Source organism: Dromiciops gliroides, chromosome 3 (genome assembly GCF_019393635.1).
Source record: "Dromiciops gliroides isolate mDroGli1 chromosome 3, mDroGli1.pri, whole genome shotgun sequence".
Classification (NCBI taxonomy): domain Eukaryota; kingdom Metazoa; phylum Chordata; class Mammalia; order Microbiotheria; family Microbiotheriidae; genus Dromiciops; species Dromiciops gliroides.
This window is the reverse complement of record NC_057863.1, coordinates 335,996,060-336,016,876: the sequence shown is the minus strand read 5'-3', so window position 1 is coordinate 336,016,876 and position 20,817 is coordinate 335,996,060. Positions and strand designations below refer to the sequence as shown.

Genomic DNA, 20,817 nt, shown 5'->3' with positions numbered 1-20,817 from the left:
CTCTCTGTCTCTCTCTCTCTGTCTCTCTGTCTCTCTCTTACACAGACACACACACACACACACACACACACACACTCACATACACACCTTTTGATGTCAGTTAACAAACATTTACTAAGCACACTCTGCCAAGAGGCAGAAGGGCTAAAGCTGGTTAAGGGTAAGCCACAGGCCTCAAACCCGAAGGTGAGTTGGGGTGTCTACCCCAAACATGTGAAGACTTCCCTGGTAGAATAGGTTGATAAGAACAATTGGTTCCAATGGCCATGAAGGCTGAAGCAGGTGCTGTGGAGTGCTGAGAACTTGGTCAGACTCAAATTCACCGCGTCCACCCACTGCATTGGGCCATCACCTGTCATCTTGACTTCAGTCAAGAGTGAGGCTGATGACTTGGTGTCATTGATCCTCAGCAACAACGTGAAGTGCTTTCTATGTACCTGGCCCTAAGCTAAGCAATGGGATTACAAATAGAAACAGAAAGACAATCCTTGTCCTCATGGAGTTTACATTCTAATGGATGGAGACAAAACATAAGAGGGCTGAAAAGGGGGAAGGGAGGGGCAGAGAAAATCCAGTGGAGGAGAGTCAGCTGTGCAGCCTGGAGAGGGAAGAAGACACATTTGGCCGGGATCTCCACATTAAATTGAAAGTTTTGGCTGGAACCCACCCAATCAGAAAGGAAGGTCACAGGGGCAGAGGGCACTTGCCAATGTGAGAAGTGGTCCAGGCTTGGAATGAGCTTTCAGGGTGAAGAAGTTCCAGTGGCTTGGTAGAGAAAGTCCTGTGGTCAGCCTGGGGAGGGGATGTACTGTACTAGAAAAAGGTTGTTCTTTGCTTTTCATTTCAAAGAGTATCGATGACCATCATGGGGTGACACCTTCACTTCTGCTTGAATGAGATTTCAGAGCTGCACAAAGTCGTCAGCCTCACTCCCTCTTCCAGAGTCATCAAAGTGCAGCGGCAGGGCAGAAGTCAAGATGACTGGTGATGGCCCGAAGCAGCGGATACCCTTGTCAACTTTGATGTGTGACCAGCCTCTAAGTGCTTCACAGCACCTGCTTCAGCCCCTTCATGGTCATTTGAATGAATGGCTCTCAGCTGCTCATTCCCCTTGAGAAGCCCGCGCATGCTGGGGATAGACATTCCAGTTACTCACTGATGGCTTCAATCTGGTTTTTTTGTTTTTTGTTTTTTGTTTTTTTTTAGTGAGGCAATTGGGGTTAAGTGACTTGCCCAGGGTCACACAGCTAGTAAGTGTTAAGTGTCTGAGGCCGGATTTGAACTCAGGTACTCCTGACTCCAGGGCCGGTGCTATATCCACTGCACCACCTAGCTGCCCCCTTCAATCTGTTTTTAGCCCATCTGCCAAGAGGGTTTTCCCAAAGTGTGGCCATTGGCTATGTGACAGCTTCTTGCTGTCAGTAACAGATGGACACCAAAGGTAGATCGAGCAACCCTGAAAAGATCTCAGCAAGACTTCACACTAGAGGTGCTAATCCTCCTTGAATACCCCATATACCCCACTAAAAATAGCTTTAGAGGCGCAGTTAGGTGGTGCAGTGGATAGAGCACCGACCCTGGAGTCAGGAGGACCTGAGTTCAAATCCGGCCTCAGACACTTAACACTTACTAGCTGTGTGACCCTGGGCAAGTCACTTGACCCCAATTGCCTCACTAAAAAAAAAAAAAAATTTTAAATGCATAGCATTATTCCTGCTGCATCAAAGAGTCTATCTATTTGGCTTTATCAGCCTTGTTTGACCTGTGGCTATTTGCTTATGGACTTTTTGCTCTCATTCCACTTCCAGTAGCTGTATTCAATCTACCCTTGAGTTTGGGAGCTTGGTCAGAGCTGGAGGAGCTATAGCTTTAGTCTTATTTCCTTGAGTCTTGTCTTGAGAGATGTAGTACCCAAGTGCTCCCTCGCTCCCCCTAGTGGTGATCATTCGCTTACAACCTGAAAAAGTGGAAATAAGGTTGACTCCACTTAGAGAAGTGATTGACAGTCGCAGAATCAAAAGAGATGATAAAAAAAAAAGAGTCACATCTCGGCCCATCGATCACTTGTCAGTGATGCAGCAGGAGTAACAACTCCTCCAAGAATCCTCCCAAGTCCCAAGAAGCCGAGCCCTTCATTAGAGGACACCCACCCAGGCCTGAATTACAGGGGAACTCATGCCCAGTAGAGAGGGATTTCCTTTAAGATAAAGTAGGGGAAAACACAATGGTTTGGGAGCCAAAGGACCTGAGTTCATATCCTACTTCAGACACCTACTATCAGTGTGACCTTAGGCAAAATCACTTCACTTTGCTGGGCCTCAGTTTCCTTATCAGTAAAATGTATAGGCTGGATGAGACAAGCTCTGAGGTCCCTTCCAGATCAAAATCTATGATCCTGTAATTAAGTCTCACTTAACCATGACTTTTACTTTGTTTTTTGTTTTTTTGTGGGGCAATGAGGGTTAAGTGACTTGCCCAGGGTCACACAGCTAGTAAGTGTCAAGTGTCTGAGGCCGGATTTGAACTCAGGTCCTCCTGAATCCAGGGCTGGTGCTTTTATCCACTGTGCCACCTAGCCGTCCTTAACCATGACTTTTACAGGCTAGATAATAAAAGAATGGATTTAGCTGTAAAGTTTGGACCAGTCATTGTGAAACAATAAAAGGAGTCCCAGAACCACAGAGTCTCAGAGTTGGATTGGATTTTAAAGGTTATTTCATCCAAATTTCTTCCAGCATCTCCTTGAGGACCTCCAGAGATGGGGAGGTCAGTACCTTTTTGGGGAGCTCATCTACTTTGGAACAAAGGTTCTCCACCAGAGAAACCGAGAGGAGTTTCTAGTCCTCTTCTCCCTTTCTGTTTTGCTTTTTTCATGTTCTTGCAGAGGGGCTGCAATCATCCTGTTCTCATTAAATCTGGAATTAAACAAGGATCCTAACAGGAAGGGAGCAACTCCAAAATACCAGGCTGCTCTAATTCACACTGTGCGTGTGGTTAGACATTTTAATTTGATTTGATTTTTTGAGTGATTCCCTTTTAAGAAAATGTAAAAATAACTCTTTCCCAGAGTTGGAATCAGACACTGTCATGTGAAGACCTTCTCGCTCACCCCACCCCCCTCTACCCCCCTACTCCCCAGCAGGAGTTTTAGCTGATTCTGCTGATGCTTGCTGGCCTGGCAGTGGGCAGCTGCTCCCTGTGCCCTCTGCTTTTCATGTGTTTTCTAAGAAAAGGGCCCTGGGAAGCCTTGGGGCAAGGGAGAGGCTGGCTTCCTGACCCAGGGGTGAGCTGTGGTGTGAGGGACCAAAGGGAGCCTGTCACCTTTGTGTGTGAGAATTAGGGGCCTGAGGGCCTCTGGTGCTTCCAACGGGAGACCCAGAGGCCAAAACCTCTGGAATAGGAGCAATGACCGTGCCTCTTCCACAGAGAGGAAGCCTAGAAAGACAGATACCAAAAGGGACTTATCCAAATCAAACAGCCGGGCAAGAAGGAACTAGTGCTCTCATTTTCAAAGTCAAACAGGTCTGTGCAATGCTGAAAAGTGGGTTCTTTCAGATGATTTACCTTCTTTTTTTTTTTTTATCACCTATGTACCAGTTCTGTCATCTCCCCAGTCTGTCACCCAGCCCTTACCTCGCCTCTTTACAATAAAATAGAGAAGAATCTTAGAGTTTAAAGGGACCATAGCAGTCAATTTGTCCACTACTCACCTGAGGCACCTATTCTCTTTACCTTGAATACTGTGGGGAACCGGCTCCTCCTCTAGGCATCCAAGTACATTTGACTCTGGTTATTAGACAGTTTTTTCTTATTTTTGAGCTGAGATCTGCCTCCCTGTCAGGTTGATAGTCTTAAAACAGGAGTCAGGTTAATTCCCTCTTCCCCCATTGAGTAAACTCCATTGATTTCCAGTGACCTGAAGGTTCACATAAAAGTTCTGGGGGTGGCTAGGTGGTGCAGTGGATAAAGCACTGGCCCTGGATTCAGGAGGACCCGAGTTCAAATCCGGCTTCAGACACTTAACATTTACTAGCTGTGTGACTTTGGGCAAGTCATCCCCCCCAAAACAAAACGTTCTGTTTGGCATTCAAAGCCCTTCATAACCCGGTCCCTTTCTACCTTTCCAGTCTTCTTACACCTTACTCCCCTCCACATACTATGCACTACAGTGACACTGCACTCCTTGCTATCCTTAATGTTACACATTCCAACTCCTGACTGCATTTTCACTGACCACCCCTGTGCCTGCAATGTTCTTACCCTTCATTTCTTTATCATGGATTCCTGGCTTCTTTCAGGTCTCAGCTAAAACCTCTCCTACTACAGGAAGGCTTTTCCTATCCCCCTCAATGCTAGTGCCTTCTCTGTCGATTATCTCCAACTTATCCTGTATATAGCTTTAAAAAAAAAATTTGTAAATAGTTTCTTGCAAGATGTCTTTCCCATTAGACAATGAGCACCTTTAAACCAAGGACTGGTATTTCCCTTTCTTTGTATCTTCAGCTAAAATTTAACACAGTGCCTGGCACATAGTAAATGACTGTTATTTAAAGACGTTTGCCTTAATTCTCCTTTCTGGAACTATGAGAGAGAGAGAGAGAGAGAGAGAGAGAGAGAGAGAGAGAGAGAGAGAGAGAGAGAGAGAGAGAGAGAGAGAGAGAGAGATTGGTTGTTCATTTGTTTCAGTTATGTCTGACTTTTTGTGACCCCATTTGGATTGGCAAAGATGCTGGAGTGGTTTGCCATTTCCCTCTCCAGCTCATTATACAGATGAGGAAACTGAGGCAATCTGGATTAAGTGACCTGCCACCCAGGGTCCAACAGCTAGGGTCTGAGGTCCAATTTGAATGCAGGTCTTCCTGACTCTAGACATGGTGCTCCATCTACTGTGCCACCTAGATGTCCAGATAGATAGCATTTAAGTGCTTTCCATGTGCCCTGAACTATGCTAAATACTAAGAGTATAAATATAAGCAAGCAAGAAAATCCCTGCCCTCAAGAAGTTTATGTTCTAATGGAGGGAGCTAACACATAAAGAACTGGGATGGGGTAAGCTGACACACAGAGGAATGGTATACAAATATTGACTCCCTCTTCCATGGAAAACACTCTTCACATTTTTAAAGACCTTTTTTAGGTACAAGATTCTTGGTTTTTCTGTCAGTCTTCCTATAAAATAGTTTTCTGGCCTCTTCACCACCATTGTCATTATCTTTTGGAGGGAATAATTTTTCAGTGTCTTCCTTAAGATCTGGACTTGCATATAGAATACAGAACATCCAGTCTAACTATTGCTGTAACAGTAGTGTAGCATGTAAAACTATATGTGGTTGCCTTATTTCTGTCCCAAGTTTGGGGAAAATTAGCTGGGGTTTGTAATATACTTGTTACTTATAAATTAGAAGCTTTAGCACCAGTTTGGGGGCATTAAGGGGAATTTATTAAAGTATATTAAATATTAGTAAAGAGAGTGCACCTGTCTCTGAAAGGTAAGAAAAGGCCTATCTAGCCTAGAGGAGAGAATAGAGCTCAGCCTGGCCTTCTAGCCTAGAGGAAAAATAGAGCTCAGCCTGTCCTGCTTCTTCCTACAAGTCCTCTGCTACCAAGAGTGCCTCCAAGAGAGTCTAACCAAGAGTAACTTCGTGTGGAAGCTTTTTATGAGTCCGGAGGAGAGAGGTGCACAAATTTAGAGAACCCTCCCCAAATGTTCCAATGAAGGTATATGTTTGTGAATGACAAGGAGCAGAGTAGGTAGCAAGAGCAGGTGACTAGGAGAGGGTTCCTATGGTTACAAGGTTGACCCTAGGATACTAGGAACTGCAATAGGAACATTCAGCCATGGAAATGCAAAAACTTGGGTTAATAATTCCATCTAGGGAGAGATGTCCATGAAATGGTCCAGACTAATGGGGCTACACAGCATGAGAGGTTCCTGTGCATATCTAAGTTACCCATTTCTATCCTGTACCCCAGAAGGAAGTAAAAGAGCAGAATAGAAGACAGCCAGAGTAGTTATTCTCTGCCTTCTACATAGATGAAGTAATATCCTATAATGGAAATAGCACTGGACTTGGAGTCAGGATAGATTCCAGATCTAGCCCTTGAGCCTTACTAGCTATGTAATCATAGCTATGCCACCTAACCCATATGAGCCTCAGTTTCCTTTTCTGCAAAATAGGGATGATGGAAATACTTATAATATCTCTCATAGTATTATCATGAAGATCATAGAGGCTTATGGATTTTAGAGCTTGCAGGAACCTTTGAGATCATCTATATCGGCACTAAATCATATATAATGATCCCTGCAGCTGTATATTGACCTAGAAAACCACATATTAACGTTATCTACATTTGTTTGTATTTTTATTTAATTTGCTGAATATTTACCAATTACATTTTTTTCCCCAATTACATCTTAATCTGGTTCCAGCTCAGCAGTAAGAAGGCTAATTTTGGCCCATAAAGTGTGGGAAGGGGAGTAATGTAAATGTCATTTTAGCTCTGATTATCTCAACAAACCTCAGGCTAAGTTTGAAAGGGTTAGATCTAGAATGACATTGCACACTTGCACAAGAATCATTCAGATGGGCTGAGGAAACATGACTGTGCCCAGGGATCATCTATAAATTATCAAGTTAAGTTGAGAAGGGAGGGAATTCCCAAACTTGGAGTGAATGTGGTGTTGTTGTTGAGCTTCTGGAGAAGGAATCACCTGGTAGAGTGGAAAGCTTTGGCCAGTCTCCCACCCACCCTCTACTTTGACCAGAAGATAAACTTCCTACTTGAAAGGGTCCAGAGGATGGTGGATTCCCACCTTTACATCAGGGTCCTATAATGGCATTCCTCTTTCAGCCAGCAGCAGTGTACACATCTTCAGGAGCCCAACCAAGAGACTATATCATGCTTAAGGGAACAGGTGGACTTCCGCTAACCAAGAACTGTGGATTGCTCCTTTGTCACATGTGTGCTCTCTTAACTTGAGCACACTTTCCTTTGCACTTTAAAATTAGTGGAAAGTTTCACAGACATTGCTGGCAGGAGGAGATTTCTTGTAGGTGAGGAAAGGAGTAATGGTCTCCTCTCAGTAGGACACAACTGCTGCATCAGTAAGCTTCAAATTGTACTCCTCTAAACCTGTTTGACGACTTAGGTCTTGATCCCCCTCCCCTTCAGCAGAGAGATCATGTGATTCAAGTAGCCCTCAGCTGGTCTCAACTAGGTCTGCTCCGCTCCTGGGTTGTGTCCATATAAGGGAAGATTAAAGGAATGTCCCTGTGTCACCTCCCTATTAGCTAAGAACTCAAAGAATAATTATGGAAATTAGGGTTAAGAATACTGTATTCTGATTAGCTAGTTTTAGATTGGAACCTTTACGTAATCAGCCAATAATCAACAAGGGGAGGGTCCACTTCGAATTAGGGATTAGAGATAAAAGGGGTCTGCAAACCCCAATGCTTTGCACTTGCTGGCTATAGCACTTCTTTGCAAGTGCCCATTCTCGGGAGAATGAAAATAAAAGAACCCTTGACACTTCTCTGCTGAGTTCCAGAGGATTATTGAGCAGGGGTAGTTTTCCTTTCATTATACCAACTACCCCCCAGGTACCTTTTCTCTGAGATTACCATGCCTCTATATATCTCGTATGTACCCAGCTACTTAACATATCATCTTGTTGTTCAATCACATCCAACTCTTTGTGACCCCTGTTGAGGTCACAATAGTCAGAGTTACTGGAGTGGTTTTGCTATTTCCTTCTTTAGCTCATTTTACAGATGAGGAAACTGAGGCAAACAGGCTGAAGTGACTTGTCCAGGGTCACACAGATTTTAAGTATCTGAGAACAGATTTAAACTCAGGAAGATGAGTCTTCCTGCCTTCAGGCCCAGCACTCTATCCACTGAGCCACCTAGCTGCCCTTATATAATATCTACTCCATCAGAACGTAAACTCCTTAAAGGCAGGGACTGTTTTCCCTTTCTCTGTATCTTATGTATCTTATCACTTCACATAGTTCCTGGTGAGTAGTAATTACTTAATAAATGCTTATTGACATAACTGATTGGATTAGAAAGGAAAGAAACTTGAGGTGAGGAGGTTACTGTAATAGTCTAGGTGAGAAGTAATGAGGGCCTGAATGAGGAGTCTGTCATGTGTGTAGAGAGTAGGGGATGGGTTTGAGAGATACAGTGTGGAGGAAAAAAGACAAAGCTTGGAAGCTGATTGGATGTGTGGGGTGACAGAGAGTGAAAAGTGAACCAAGGATAATGCTGAGTGACAAGCGTGATGGTGGTAACAGAAAGGGGACAGTTCAGGCAAGGAGCCTAGGTTCAGGAACAAAAATAATGAACCCTTTTTGGACATGTTGAGTCTCAGGTTACATGTCTTTTGAAATCTCCAATGGAAGATGTTTGACCATAGTTGGGGAGAAAGCATAGGGCTGGGTATGGAGATTGGTAAATCATCTGCATAGTGATCATTAAGCCCTTGATTTGCAGCTTTTATCTCTAGGGGCTCAGAACTAATGCACCCAGTATGGTAGCTTAGCCTGCAGACCAAGAACCCCCTTTAACTGTCTGCCAGAGCTGGCCTCGATAGGGTCTTACTCCCATTAGGGCCATGTGGATGGCATATGCAGAATTCTAAGGAGCCTGCTTCAAGTCTGGTCCCGGATTCCTTTAGGGGACTGCAGGAGAACAGTAGGTAATCTGTCTGTACTCGCCGTTGTCCCTACTTTAGGAAGAGTTGGCTTGTGAGGGCAGAGCTGTCCCCATAAGGCAGGCGTGCCTAGCGACCTGGGGATGCTGTTCCTAGTGCAGATGTGCCAGGGTGCTAGGGACTGTGGTCGTGTTCCCAGCCCAGATGTGGATGCCCAGTCTCTCATTTCTGCATGTTTCTTCTTCTTTTTTCCCCTTCTTTTGGGCAGAGCCCACTAAGGCACACACACACACACACACACACACACACACACACACACACACACACACACACACAAAGTTTGGAATCTGCAGCTCCAAACAAGTAGCAACCTGTGAGCTTCCACTTCTGGTCCCCCAGGGCCTCCATTGAAAATCTAGCCAGCCCGTAGCAGCAGAGGGCTTCAGAGGTCACTCCAGCCGGGTGGGTTAAAACAACAGATCGACCGAACCAGGCGAAGTTGGCTCAATGGTTAGCAGCCCAGTTGCAACATCTGGGAGCCCCGACAGAACAAAAGCCTTTTAAAGTCCTGTGACCAGTCCGTGCTACCGCTAGCTCCTGCTCCCTGTGCTCTCCTTTCACTCCGGGACTCCCAGGAATGGACTTTGGAAAGGAAATCACTGCAATTAAGTGGTGAAGTGGGAAAGCTGCTGCTGGAGTCCTGACTCATATGGAACCTGCTGCGGGGAGAGGCTGCCGGGTGGGTAAGGTTTCTCCGCCTTTACTACGGGGCTCGTTCGCTTCGCTTTTGCCATTTCTTGAGTTTGCCAAATAGTGAGCCGGGGCAAGGCGAAGCTGGGGCGGCTCTCTTCGGGATTAGGAGAGATTAGGGAGCACACTGTGAGAATTTGTAGGGATTTGTGTGCATTTCGGAATTGATTCCGTGGGGGGTGGGGAGGGGAACGGGAAGAGTTGGGGCTATCTTCCCTTTGTCCTGCAGCTGTTGGGATCGTCACACTCACTCGTGGATTCAAGTCCGACTGTCGGGCTCTGAGAACTGGGGACTGGAGGGAGAGGGGGAAGCGATAGAGACAGAGAAGCTCGAGACCAGGTACGAATTAAGGAAGGGGTTTCCGGGGCATCTTGTCGTCGGAGAAAGGTGTTTAAGAAATAAGGGAACTAAAAGGTATTTATTTGGGGCAGCAAAGGAAGAAGCAGAAAACTTGTTCTGTCTTATAACCTGCTTTACCCCGTGTCTTTTGACTGAATGAGAGGAAAGAGAGACTTTTCAGTGTTCTCCCCACCTCTACATGTCGTTCCCCACCCCCACCCCCAAAAAAGAAAAAATCATTATGCCGAAAGGTAGGAAGTCTATGATGACTGCTTTAGGATTAAATTGTTAAATACTGAGATTGAAAGTTTTCTTTTCCCCTAATTGCACTCAGGAGATAATTTAAATAAAGTGCTTTGAATCAAATTAAAGTGCAATTGCTAAATGCTGCTTCTGGTGATGATTAATAAATACTCTTGCCAAGGAAAATTGCCCTCGCGGACTAACAATAGCTTAGTTTTTTGCCTCAGAGGACTGGAGCCCTCAGACCTTTTTTGCCCCTTCCCACATCCTCTGTCTTGCTGCACCCCCCGCCCCCACGCTCACCCCTTGCTGCCCTTTTGATCTCAGTTTATTTTGTTCCAAAGGAGTTTCCTCCAGTTGTGTGATTGTGATTTCAGGGAGTGTTGATATAGAAGTTATCTTGGAAATTCCCCCAGCTCCTTTTACTTAGGAGAGGGGACCCCAAGTCATCAGGAGGAGGAAGAAGGACCTGGAGGCCATGGTTGTTCTGTTCTTTTTTTTTTTTTAACTGAGCATTCAAAAAATGTCAGTGGCCATTGATTGCCAATGCCAATGGAATCTGTTTATGTTGGTAATGACAGCTGGTGAGATGATGGGCTGAGAGTGAGTGGAGCTGGTTGGCGTGACTGCTGAATTGGAACTGAGCTGTATTCCTAATCCATGTGATGATTGAGTAACTCTATCCCCTCCCTACTCACCTCCTTCTGGAGTGCCAGAACTCACATTTCCTCCACTATTCCTTCCCTAACCTGAGGCCAAACTCCTTCCTAGGGTCTGACACCCCTCACCCCAATGAAAGGTCCATCCCCCAATCCTCCTGTTCCAGAAGTTGCTGGTTGCTTTTGATCCACTTTTCAAGGCAAAGTGGGGTCTTTCTGGGCCTCACGGAACTCAGAGTGTTCTTGGGTCTAGGATTTGGAGAGATGATATAAATTCTCCTCTTCATTTCTGTCTATAGCAATCCTGCTCATATTTCTGGCCCCATTTCAAATGCTACCTCCTTAATGAAGACTTACCTGATGCTCGCCCCTCCTGCCCCATCCCTCCCAAAGAGGCTTATCATCTTTCTCTCTTGTGTTTATGCTTTCTTCATAGCTGATTATTTTGCACAATCCTCTGACCCTGCAGTAAACAAAAGCTAGAAGAAATATTACTGGAAAGTTCCTATCTTCAGGAGATTCCAAATTCAAGATGTCCTTGGCATGTCAAGATCTTCTGGGTTTTCTTATTCTGACCTGACAGATTTTTTTTTTTTCAATTAGAAAATGTGGAAGTTGGAGGTGGTGGTACCTGTGGAAGAAACAGGATGGTGTGTGGGAGGATGGGGGAGAGGAGTGGGAAAGGAGTGTCCAATTATGTTGAGCTAAGTTTTCAGGACTGTCTTGAAGTGAAAAAGATTGGTAAAGATATGATAGGAAAGGGGCAGCTAGGTGACACAGTGGATAGAGCACCAGCCCTGGATTCAGGAGTACCTGGAGTTCAAATCCAACCTCAGACACTTACTTGACACTAAGTAGCTGTATGACCCTGGGCAAGCCACTTAACCACAATTGCCTCACCAAAAAAAAAAAAAAAAATCTAATAGGAAAGAGCTTCTCTAGCTTTGGGAAGCTCCCAATCTAGGGGGGGGGGGGAGAGATGGGAATTGAGTTTCTGTTCTCATCTATTTTTCCTTCTACTGGAAAAGACCCATTTTTCCCCTTGGGGGACTCAGTTCAATTGGGGATATGGGCAAAACTCAGAGTAAATAAACACAAGGCATTGACATTGAAAGACAACACTGATGATGGGGAAAGAACCATTCAAGTAATATCTGTCTAATTTTACACATACAACTGTTAAGAATAAGGTCATATGGTAGACTAGAAATGGAATTGCTTTGGATCATAGGATTGACTTATATCCAGTTCTACTTAATAGCCACAAGAACTTCATCAAGTCATATCATTTCTGGTCCTCAGTTTCCTTAACTGTAAAATTAGGGGAATTGACCTAGATAATCCTTTCAGGTCTGAATCCTCTGAGGTTTTCAGAGTGATTCAAGTGACTAAAACTGGTAGGATTATTTTAGGAGAATGCTTTCATGAATGTGAGTAGAGGGTAAAGATTAATACAAAGTAGGGGACATTGAGTGATGATCAACAATGTGTTATTCCCCTCACCATACATGGTTTACTGACAGCTGTTCTACTATTAGGTCTGAACAAATAAGAAGTTACTTTCTGGGAAATAATTCCCTGTGGTAATCTGTCAAGGGGGTTGTTGTGGTAACTGGTGACCCAGTGGAGAAGTTGGGAAGACCTGAGTTCAAATTTGACCTCAGACACTAGCTGTGTGACCTGGGCAAGTCACTTAGCCCCAATTGCCTCAAACATCCAGGGCCATCTCCAATTGTCCTGATATGTATTTTACCCCTGGACACCGATGGCTCTGCAGGAGAGAGTAAGGCTGGTGACTCTGCACAGCTCTCTCTCTTAAATCCAATTCACTATAAGTCATGTCATCACCTCCCAATGTCATAGTCCTCTTCGAGAATGAAGGACAAACAACAATAGTCATGGTAGTGAGGACACACAAATGAGCTAATATAGGTGTGGGAAAAAGTAGTAGCATTCTCATTAGGTCTTCATGTCTTCTCACCAGGACTATTACAGTACTCCTGTCTTCTCTAAACCACTGTCTACATAGCTGCTAAAAAAAATCTTCCTAAATCTAAGGTCTCACCATGTCACTAGTCCCTTGCTCAAGAATCTTCATTAACTCCCTATTGCCCTTAGAATAAGACAGACTCCTCAGCCTGCCATTTAAAACCCTGCACAATCTGGCTCCAGCCTACCTCAACTGGCTTATTTCACATTATTACCCTTCACACACATTCTGCATATGTCTCAGTCTTGCCTTTATATAGGGTGTCTCCCCACACCTGGAGACTCCCTATATCCACTCCCTCTCCACCTTTACCTCTAGAATTCCCTGTCCTTTCACAGAGCTGCACTTATGCTGCACAAAGCATTTCCTGACTCCACCCAATTGCCATTACTCTCACCTTCCTTAAATTATCACGTATGTACTTAGCTGTTTACTTATTTGTGTCAAGCTCCTTTGGGGCTGGGGTTGGATCCATTTTATTTCTTTCTGTGTATGTGTCTACTTCTCCCCCCCCCCCAACTGCCTAGAATAGTGTCTCATACATAAAATAAGTGAATTTGTTGTTATTCAGTTGTTTCATCTGTGTCTGGCTCTTCAGTGATCCCATTTGGGGGTGTTCTTGGCAAAAATACTGGAGTGGTTCGCCATTTCCTTCTCCAGTGTATTTTACAGATGAGGACACTGATGCAAACAGGGTAAAGTAACTTGCCTAGGGTCACACAGCTAGTAAGTGTCTGAGGTCAGATTTGAACTCCTCTTCCTGACTCCAATAATAAGTGATTAGTAAATGCTTATTGAATTTTTTGATTAAATACTATTATTGTTATACCTGTCATGCTGCCCATTCCTACTCTTCAGTTCCCCTCTTCCTGCCACATGTATCTGTTTATCTCCATCCACAGGCTCAAGCCCATCCACCCTGAAACCTCTTTGAGTCCTGATCAGATGATCAGAGAGAATACAAAGACCCTCTGGCTCTGTACCAAGCTGCTCTTTTATTGCTAGTGCCCCATCCTTGTTGCTCTGACTCTTGGCTCCAGGATACTGATCATGTTCATTCCTGACTCTAATTTCCTGACACTTTGTGCCCCAGTTCCATAGCCTGAATTCCTGATTCCTGTTTTTGCCAACCTCTTGTTCCCCTGACTTGCAGTACTTGCCAGCCCTGAATTCCATGTGGACAAACAGTCCTGGCACCTCTTTGTGCCACCCATGATAATGATTTACCCATTGTCCCTTAGATGCTGCCATGAGAATCCTAGACGGAGCCTGTTGATGTGAATGGACCTGAAATCTGATTCCTTTTTGTACTGACTGAATGGGACTTAGCCTTCTTACCCACCAGCCAGATACTGTAGCCTTCAGTCAATGAAATTAACTGTCAGTGTGCTCTATGTTTCGAAGTTAGTTGAGTTTTCTTTGAAATAAATTCTCCTCTTCCCCTCTCCTCTGTCTTGTCTTCCCTTCCCTCTCCCCTATGTCACCACTCATCATAGAAGCTTTGACCTACCCTGTTTCTGACTTGAGTGGGGTTTGCCTCTCCTTAGGCAACCTGGAGGTGCCTCCCCTATCCCAAATTCCCAGGGGCTCACCATATTGGTACCATTCTTAGTACAGACACCACTTTGGTTTAGCCTTACTACAGCTAAAATTTCCATGCTCAAGTGATCCACCAGCTTCAGCTGACAAGTGGAAGGTGCACAGCAAATTCCTAGACGAAATGATTTCTAAAGAGTAAGGGTTTTTGTATATTCCTCTTCTAGCTCTCTCATTAAAAAGGTCTTTGGTTTTAAGTCCTCTGTTCTTCTCTCTAGAGTAGAGTTTCTTAACCAGAGGTCCATAAATATATACATATTTATGTTATATATAAATATTATTATTATTAATATACTATATATGTATGTTTATCTTTCCCACCCCAATTCTTCTGTTCCTTTCTCTATAGTAAGAGTTCTTAACTAGAGATGATTTCATGTGTGTACAATTCACACATACATGCACACACATGCACAGTCATGCACATACATGCTATATATGCAAAGAAGCCTATATGCTTGTACACACATGCATTGTTCATGCACTTGTGTATATGCATATGTATAATATATTTATATTATTTTGTGCAAAATATGTAGTAGATTTTCTTAACCAAGGATCCACGAATCATACATGTGTGCATATGCACATGTATATAGAATAAATCTACATAGAATATATCACACACATTTGCACAAGCATGTGAATGTGTACCTACACGTATGTATTATATACTTACATGGAATATATTTAGGCATACAATATGTGTGTCATGGATCCTGGCTCAGAAATCTAGTACGTATTTTATATGTGTACACATATTATATATTTATGCATCATATAAACATACTACCCATATGTATATGTGCGTATATGTATAGGCACACATACACAGGCATGTACAATGTTTTATATATACACATGTGTATGTACATATAAAATATTGTGTACACATATATGTGTACATATAAAATATGTAGTAGAGGTTCAGAACCAAGGATCCATGAACATGTACATAAAATACATATTATGATATATAATTATATGATTTCTAAATTATGTGCATATGTACAGCTAGCTGATTCTTGTCATTCACATTAGACATGTTCTATAAAGCCCCTACAAGCGCTGTATTAACATAGTTAACTTTTGCTTCTGGGGGAAATACACGGTTTGGTTCCTGGGGGATACTGGTCACAATATTCACTAGCACTTCCCAGAGCTGCCACATGTACAGACATATTGGCAAATTTCATTCTTTTCCTGGATGTACCATATTGTTGATTCATTAACATTGAACTCACAGCCAACAGCACTATAAGTTATGTCTGAACAAAGTTTATCTCACATTTATTTTCTTTGTTAGATACAGTACAGCCATCTTGTGTTTAGGAACACTATACAACACTTTGGCTCTGTTTTTGGTGGCCATTTTAAAGAATGAAGTCATGACAAAAAGCACAAAAATATGAAAAACATGGCACCAAATAGATTGCAAAAAGGACACTTTTTTTTTGTTTTTTTTGTTTTGAGCAGGGCAATGAGGGGTTAAGTGACTTGCCCAGGGTCACACAGCTAGTAATCAGTCTGTATCCCAGGAAGAAAAAGGAAAAGGATTCACATATACAAAAATATTTTGTAGCAGCTCTTTTTTTGGTGGCTTTGAATTGGAAATTAAAGGGTGCTCATCAATTGGGGCATGGCTGAACAAGTTGTGGTATCTGATTGTAATGGAATATTATTGTGCTATAAGAAATGTCAAGTGTCTGAGGTCAGATTTGAACTCAGGTCCTCCTCAATCCAATGCCGGTGTTTTATCCAATGCGCCACCTAGCTGCCCCGACACTGTTTTACAGTATGAGAGGTGACCATAGCAAATTGTTTGCCTTCTCAAGGAGTGGGGAGAGAAGGGAGGAAGGGAACGAATTTGGAATTGAAATTTTTTGGGGGGGGGCAGAGTAATGGGGGTTAAGTGACTTGCCCAGGGTCACACAGCTGGTAAGTGTCAAGTGTCTGAGGCCAGACTTGAACCCAGGTACTCCTGAATCCAGGGCCCGTGCTTTATCCACTGCACCACCTAGTTGCCCCTGGAATTGAAAATTTTTAAATCTGAATGTTTAAATTGTTTTTACATGTAATTGGGAAAAATTATAATAAAAAATAAGCATGAGAGATGAAACAAAAAAGAGCATCTCCTTGTTTGACTTCAGCTGGGAACATGCATATCAGGTGACCCCAAATTGTTTGCCATTCTTCACATGTTTGCAAATGATTGTGAAAGCACTGTGATTCAAATTTTTCACAACTCTGTACTTGTCTATGGATGATTGTGAAAGAACTGCAATTATTGATTTGGGGGTTGCAAGTAAATTTTAGCGAGCAGGTGAATTCACAAATATGGAATCCACAAACAATGAGGATTAACTGTATATGTTCATAGTGGTTAAGCACCACTACTCTTGAGAGAATAAAGGACCGAGGAATAAACCTTGGGGAGCATCTGCATTTACCAGGGGAAGATAGAAGAGAAACCTGAGTATAGGTTATATGTAAATAAATGCATATAGAGTGTATGATATGTTCATAGCCTCCTAGTTAAGAACCCTTATTCAATATATATATGTGTGTGTGTGTACTATATATAATGATTTATAATATAAATACATCATATACTATGAATATATAGCCTATATATAGGCAATTATTTCTTTATAAGTGCTTTCCCTTTTAATCAACTGTATTTCATCTTATGTATTTAAAAACATTGTGAAAACAAGTCCAGAAACTTCACTAGACTGCCAAAGGGGTCCATGACACACAAAAGATTTAGAGCCCAAGTTCTAGAGTGTCTCCCCTGGTGATTGATCATCTATTGCTATGACTTCTAAATTCCCTTTTATATGGATGGTTCCCAAGTCCAGCTATGACTTTTGTCCTGGACTCTAGGCCTGAGTTTTCTATTGCCTGCTGGTCATTTTAGTCTATTATTGAACACAAATTCAATAAGCACCTAATATAGGGGACCAATGTAGCTCAGTGTGTAGAGTGCCAGGGCTGAATTCAGGAAGTCTTCCAGAGTTTAAATCTGTACTTACACATTTACTAGCTGTGTGATCCTGGAGTGTGTCACTTAATTCTGTTTTCCTCAGTTTCCTCATCTGTAAAATGAGCTGGAGAAGGAAATGGCAAACCACTCCAGTATCTATGCCAAGAAAACCCCAAAATAACTGTCCAAAGGGCTATAAAACTGTATAAACCCTTTGACCCAGCAATATCACTACTAGGTCTGTATCCCAGAAAGAAAAAGGAAAAAGATTCACATATACAAAAATATTTTGTAGCAGCTCTTTTTTTGGTGGCTTTGAATTGGAAATTAAAGGGTGCTCATCAATTGGGGCATGGCTGAACAAGTTGTGGTATCTGATTGTAATGGAATATTATTGTGCTATAAGAAATGACATGCAGAATGATTTCAGAAAATACTGGAAAGACTTACATCAACTAATGCAAAGTGAACAGAACCAGGAGAACACTGTATACAGTAACAGCAATATTGTATGATAAAGACTTATGAATGACTTAACTATTCTCGGCAATATAATGATCCAAGACAATTTCAAAGGTCTAATACAAAATGCTACCTACTTCCAGAGAAAGAACTGATGTCTTGTCATCTGAACTCAGACAGTTTTGAAGGACCTCCCCTTTTGGGGGAGGGAGAGTAAATGCTCACTGAGGGGAGCTCAGTCTCTTCTGGAGTGACCTTCTTTCTGGTGATGTGAGCTGCAGTAGCAGATGAGAAAGAGGTTCTTTCTTAGCAGTTTTGGTCCTGTGGGCCTTGGCCGTTTTCCATTGAAGCTATGGACCCTAGGTGGAAAGTTAACATACAAGCCCTCATCTTTTGAATTAGCTGAACTGGAAGTGAGTTTGGGGATTGTATAGACTTAGGAGGATTATCCATATTTCTTTTTCCATATTCCCTTGTCTTTGATTTTATTCATTTCACCTTTGCTGTTTATTTTATTCCCATTAATAAAACCTGATATGTTTGTGGAAAAGAAGCTGTTAGGCTCCTTTCTTATTGGCCTGGGAGAAATATCTAAAAAGGCAGTTCAGAGGGGAGGGAGCTTTGGACCTAGAGGTCCCTCATTATTTCCAGGACCCCAATATTACGGTGAGCCACTCAATTAACTCTCCCTGTATTAAATTTGGCCCCCATACTTCTTTCCTTCCTTTTTTCTTTCTTCTTGAGTTTTCTAGTACAAAATGACTAATATGAAAACATTTTACATGATTGTACGTGTATAACCTATATCAGATTGCTTACAATGTTAGAGAGGTCGAGGGAAGAGAGGGAGGGATAGATGTGGGAAATCAAAACTTAAAAAGAAAACAACAGATTTAAAAATGGTTTTTACAGGTAACTAGGGAAAAATAAAATATTATTTAAAAAAAGAAATAAAGAACAGTTTACATTAAAAAAACCCAAAGTGAGGTCATGAAGGAGTCAGACATGACTGAAATGACTAAATAACAAAAGCTGAGGTTTAGGGAAATGAAGCACCTTGTCTATAGTAACTGTCCGGGGGCCAGTCCTGAACTGCCTTTAAGTACTATACAATATATGCTCCAGATCCATTTAGGCTACACTTCATCTTGCTCCCTCCTCACCCCCAAGTTTAATCTTCTGAAAACACCCTTTTTCTTATGTTATTCTCTTGCTTAATCATTTACATACCTTTGCATTGCCTACAGCCTAAAATTCAAACTTCCAAGTCTGGCTTTCAAAACCCACAACAATCAGCCACTCCCTTATCTTTGCATCCTTAGCTTAATTTGGTGCTGCAAACATTAATGAAGTACCTAGTATACTACATGCAAGCATACTCTCTGGCCCACCCAAACTGGGCTGTTCAGAGATCCCCAAAACATGTTTGATGGCTTCCTGGCTTGGCCATGCTGTCTATGCAGCTCCTTCTTCAAGGATCAGCTCCAATCCTACCTTCCCTATAAAATTTTCCCTGACCACCCTTCCCTGCAGTGATTTGAGCTTTGAACTCAGATAGTGCTTGTTATCTCTACTACTCATCAGACAGTCATAACTCTTGCCTTATGTTATCTTTTCATGTGTGTATAGCTTAACTTGAACTAGATGCTAAGATTCTGGAGGTCAGAGACTATCCTATATTTCATTGCATTCCCTGTGTGCCCCGGCACAGTGAATAGATTTTATTTTCCCCTTTTATTGGGGGGTGGTGCAATTGGCAATATGTTAATGGTGAAATGGAGTCTTCTCTCTATCCATTATGTAGCATTTTCTGCTTACTCATGCATGGCACATTTTACTAACCTACAGTTTTTTAACTCCGGTCATTTTGGCCCCGTGGGAAAACTTTCTTTTTTTTTTTTTTTTTTAATGGAGCCTTTTTTGACAGTCATTTCAATCATGTCCAAGTCTTCATACCCTCTTTGGGGCTTTCTTGGCCAAGATAATGGAGTGGTTTGCCATTTCCTTCCCTAGCTCATTTTACAGAGGAGTAAACTGAGGCAAATAGGGTGAAGTGACTTGCCTAGGGTCACACAGCTAGTAAGTGTCTAAGGCCAGAATTGAACTCATGAAGATGAGTCTTCCTGACTCCAAGGTGGTATTCTATCCACTGTACCACTTAACATAGATAATGTTGATATGTGTTTTTCTAAGTCAATATTCAGGCCAAAGATCCCTATAATGAGACTACATCATACTTTTTTTTTTTAATTTAATTTTTCTTTTTAGTGAGGCAGTTGGGGTTAAGTGACTTGCCCAGGGTCACACAGCTAGCAAATGTTAAGTGTCTGAGGCCGGATTTGAACCCAGGCACTCCTGAATCCAGGGCCAGTGCTCCATCCGCTGCACCACCTTGCGGCCCCTACATCATACTTTTATACCACTTGACAGTTTACAAATCATTTTCCTCATAATAGCCCAGTGAGAGGTATGTGTGTATGTGTGTGTATACATACATACATATATACACATAATCCTTATTTTTTTTTGTATGGGGAAACTGGGTCTCTGAGAAGCTAAGTGACAGACACATGAGTCTAAGACAGAGACTGAAACTTCAATCCAGGTATCTTGAGTCATAGTCCAATGCCCTTTCTATTACACCATAAGGGACTTAAAGAATAGGAAGAGCTCTGGGCTTAAAGAGAGGATATGGCTTCTTGGAGGTAAGGTATTTGACAAGATAAGCATACTGTGCTGGCCTAAGCAGTATATTAATTTCCTGAGAATCTAGTAGAGTGTCTCCTTCCCTGAAACATCATCTCAGAACCAAGACTGTCAGTCAACACCTATCATGTGTATCAGGCATTGTGCTGAGGCACAAATAGGTCCCTGACTTCAAGGAGCTCATCTTTGAAGGCGAAGAAAACAACTATTTACACACAAGGTTTACAGTGTAAGTGGGAGGTAACCTCAGAGACCAGGTGCTAGCTTGGGTGGGGCAGGGGTAATGGACAAAAGAGAGACTGGGAAATGCCCCCTTCCAAAGGTGGGTTTTGAGGAGAAGCTTGAAGGAAGCCATGAGGTGGAGATGAGAACTGAGAGCAGTCCAGACCTGAAGGACAGCTAGTTAAAAGAATTGGAGTGTTGGGTA

The 20,817-nt window shown here is 42.6% G+C and overlaps 1 protein-coding gene across 3 annotated transcripts in view; it reads left to right on the top strand.

Moving 5' to 3' along the window:
• Window positions 1–9,231: 9,231 nt before the first annotated feature.
• The window catches only part of MYLK (myosin light chain kinase), a 330,035-nt gene continuing 318,449 nt past the window's right edge, over window positions 9,232–20,817 (top strand). For 2 of the 3 annotated variants that reach the window (XM_043996302.1, XM_043996301.1), the window contains exon 1: window positions 9,232–9,401. In XM_043996302.1, the coding sequence (XP_043852237.1) occupies window positions 9,368–9,401 (34 nt within the window). In that variant the 5' untranslated portion in view covers window positions 9,232–9,367. The remainder of the gene's footprint in view (window positions 9,402–20,817) is intronic. The other variant, XM_043996303.1, reaches the window with a different exon arrangement.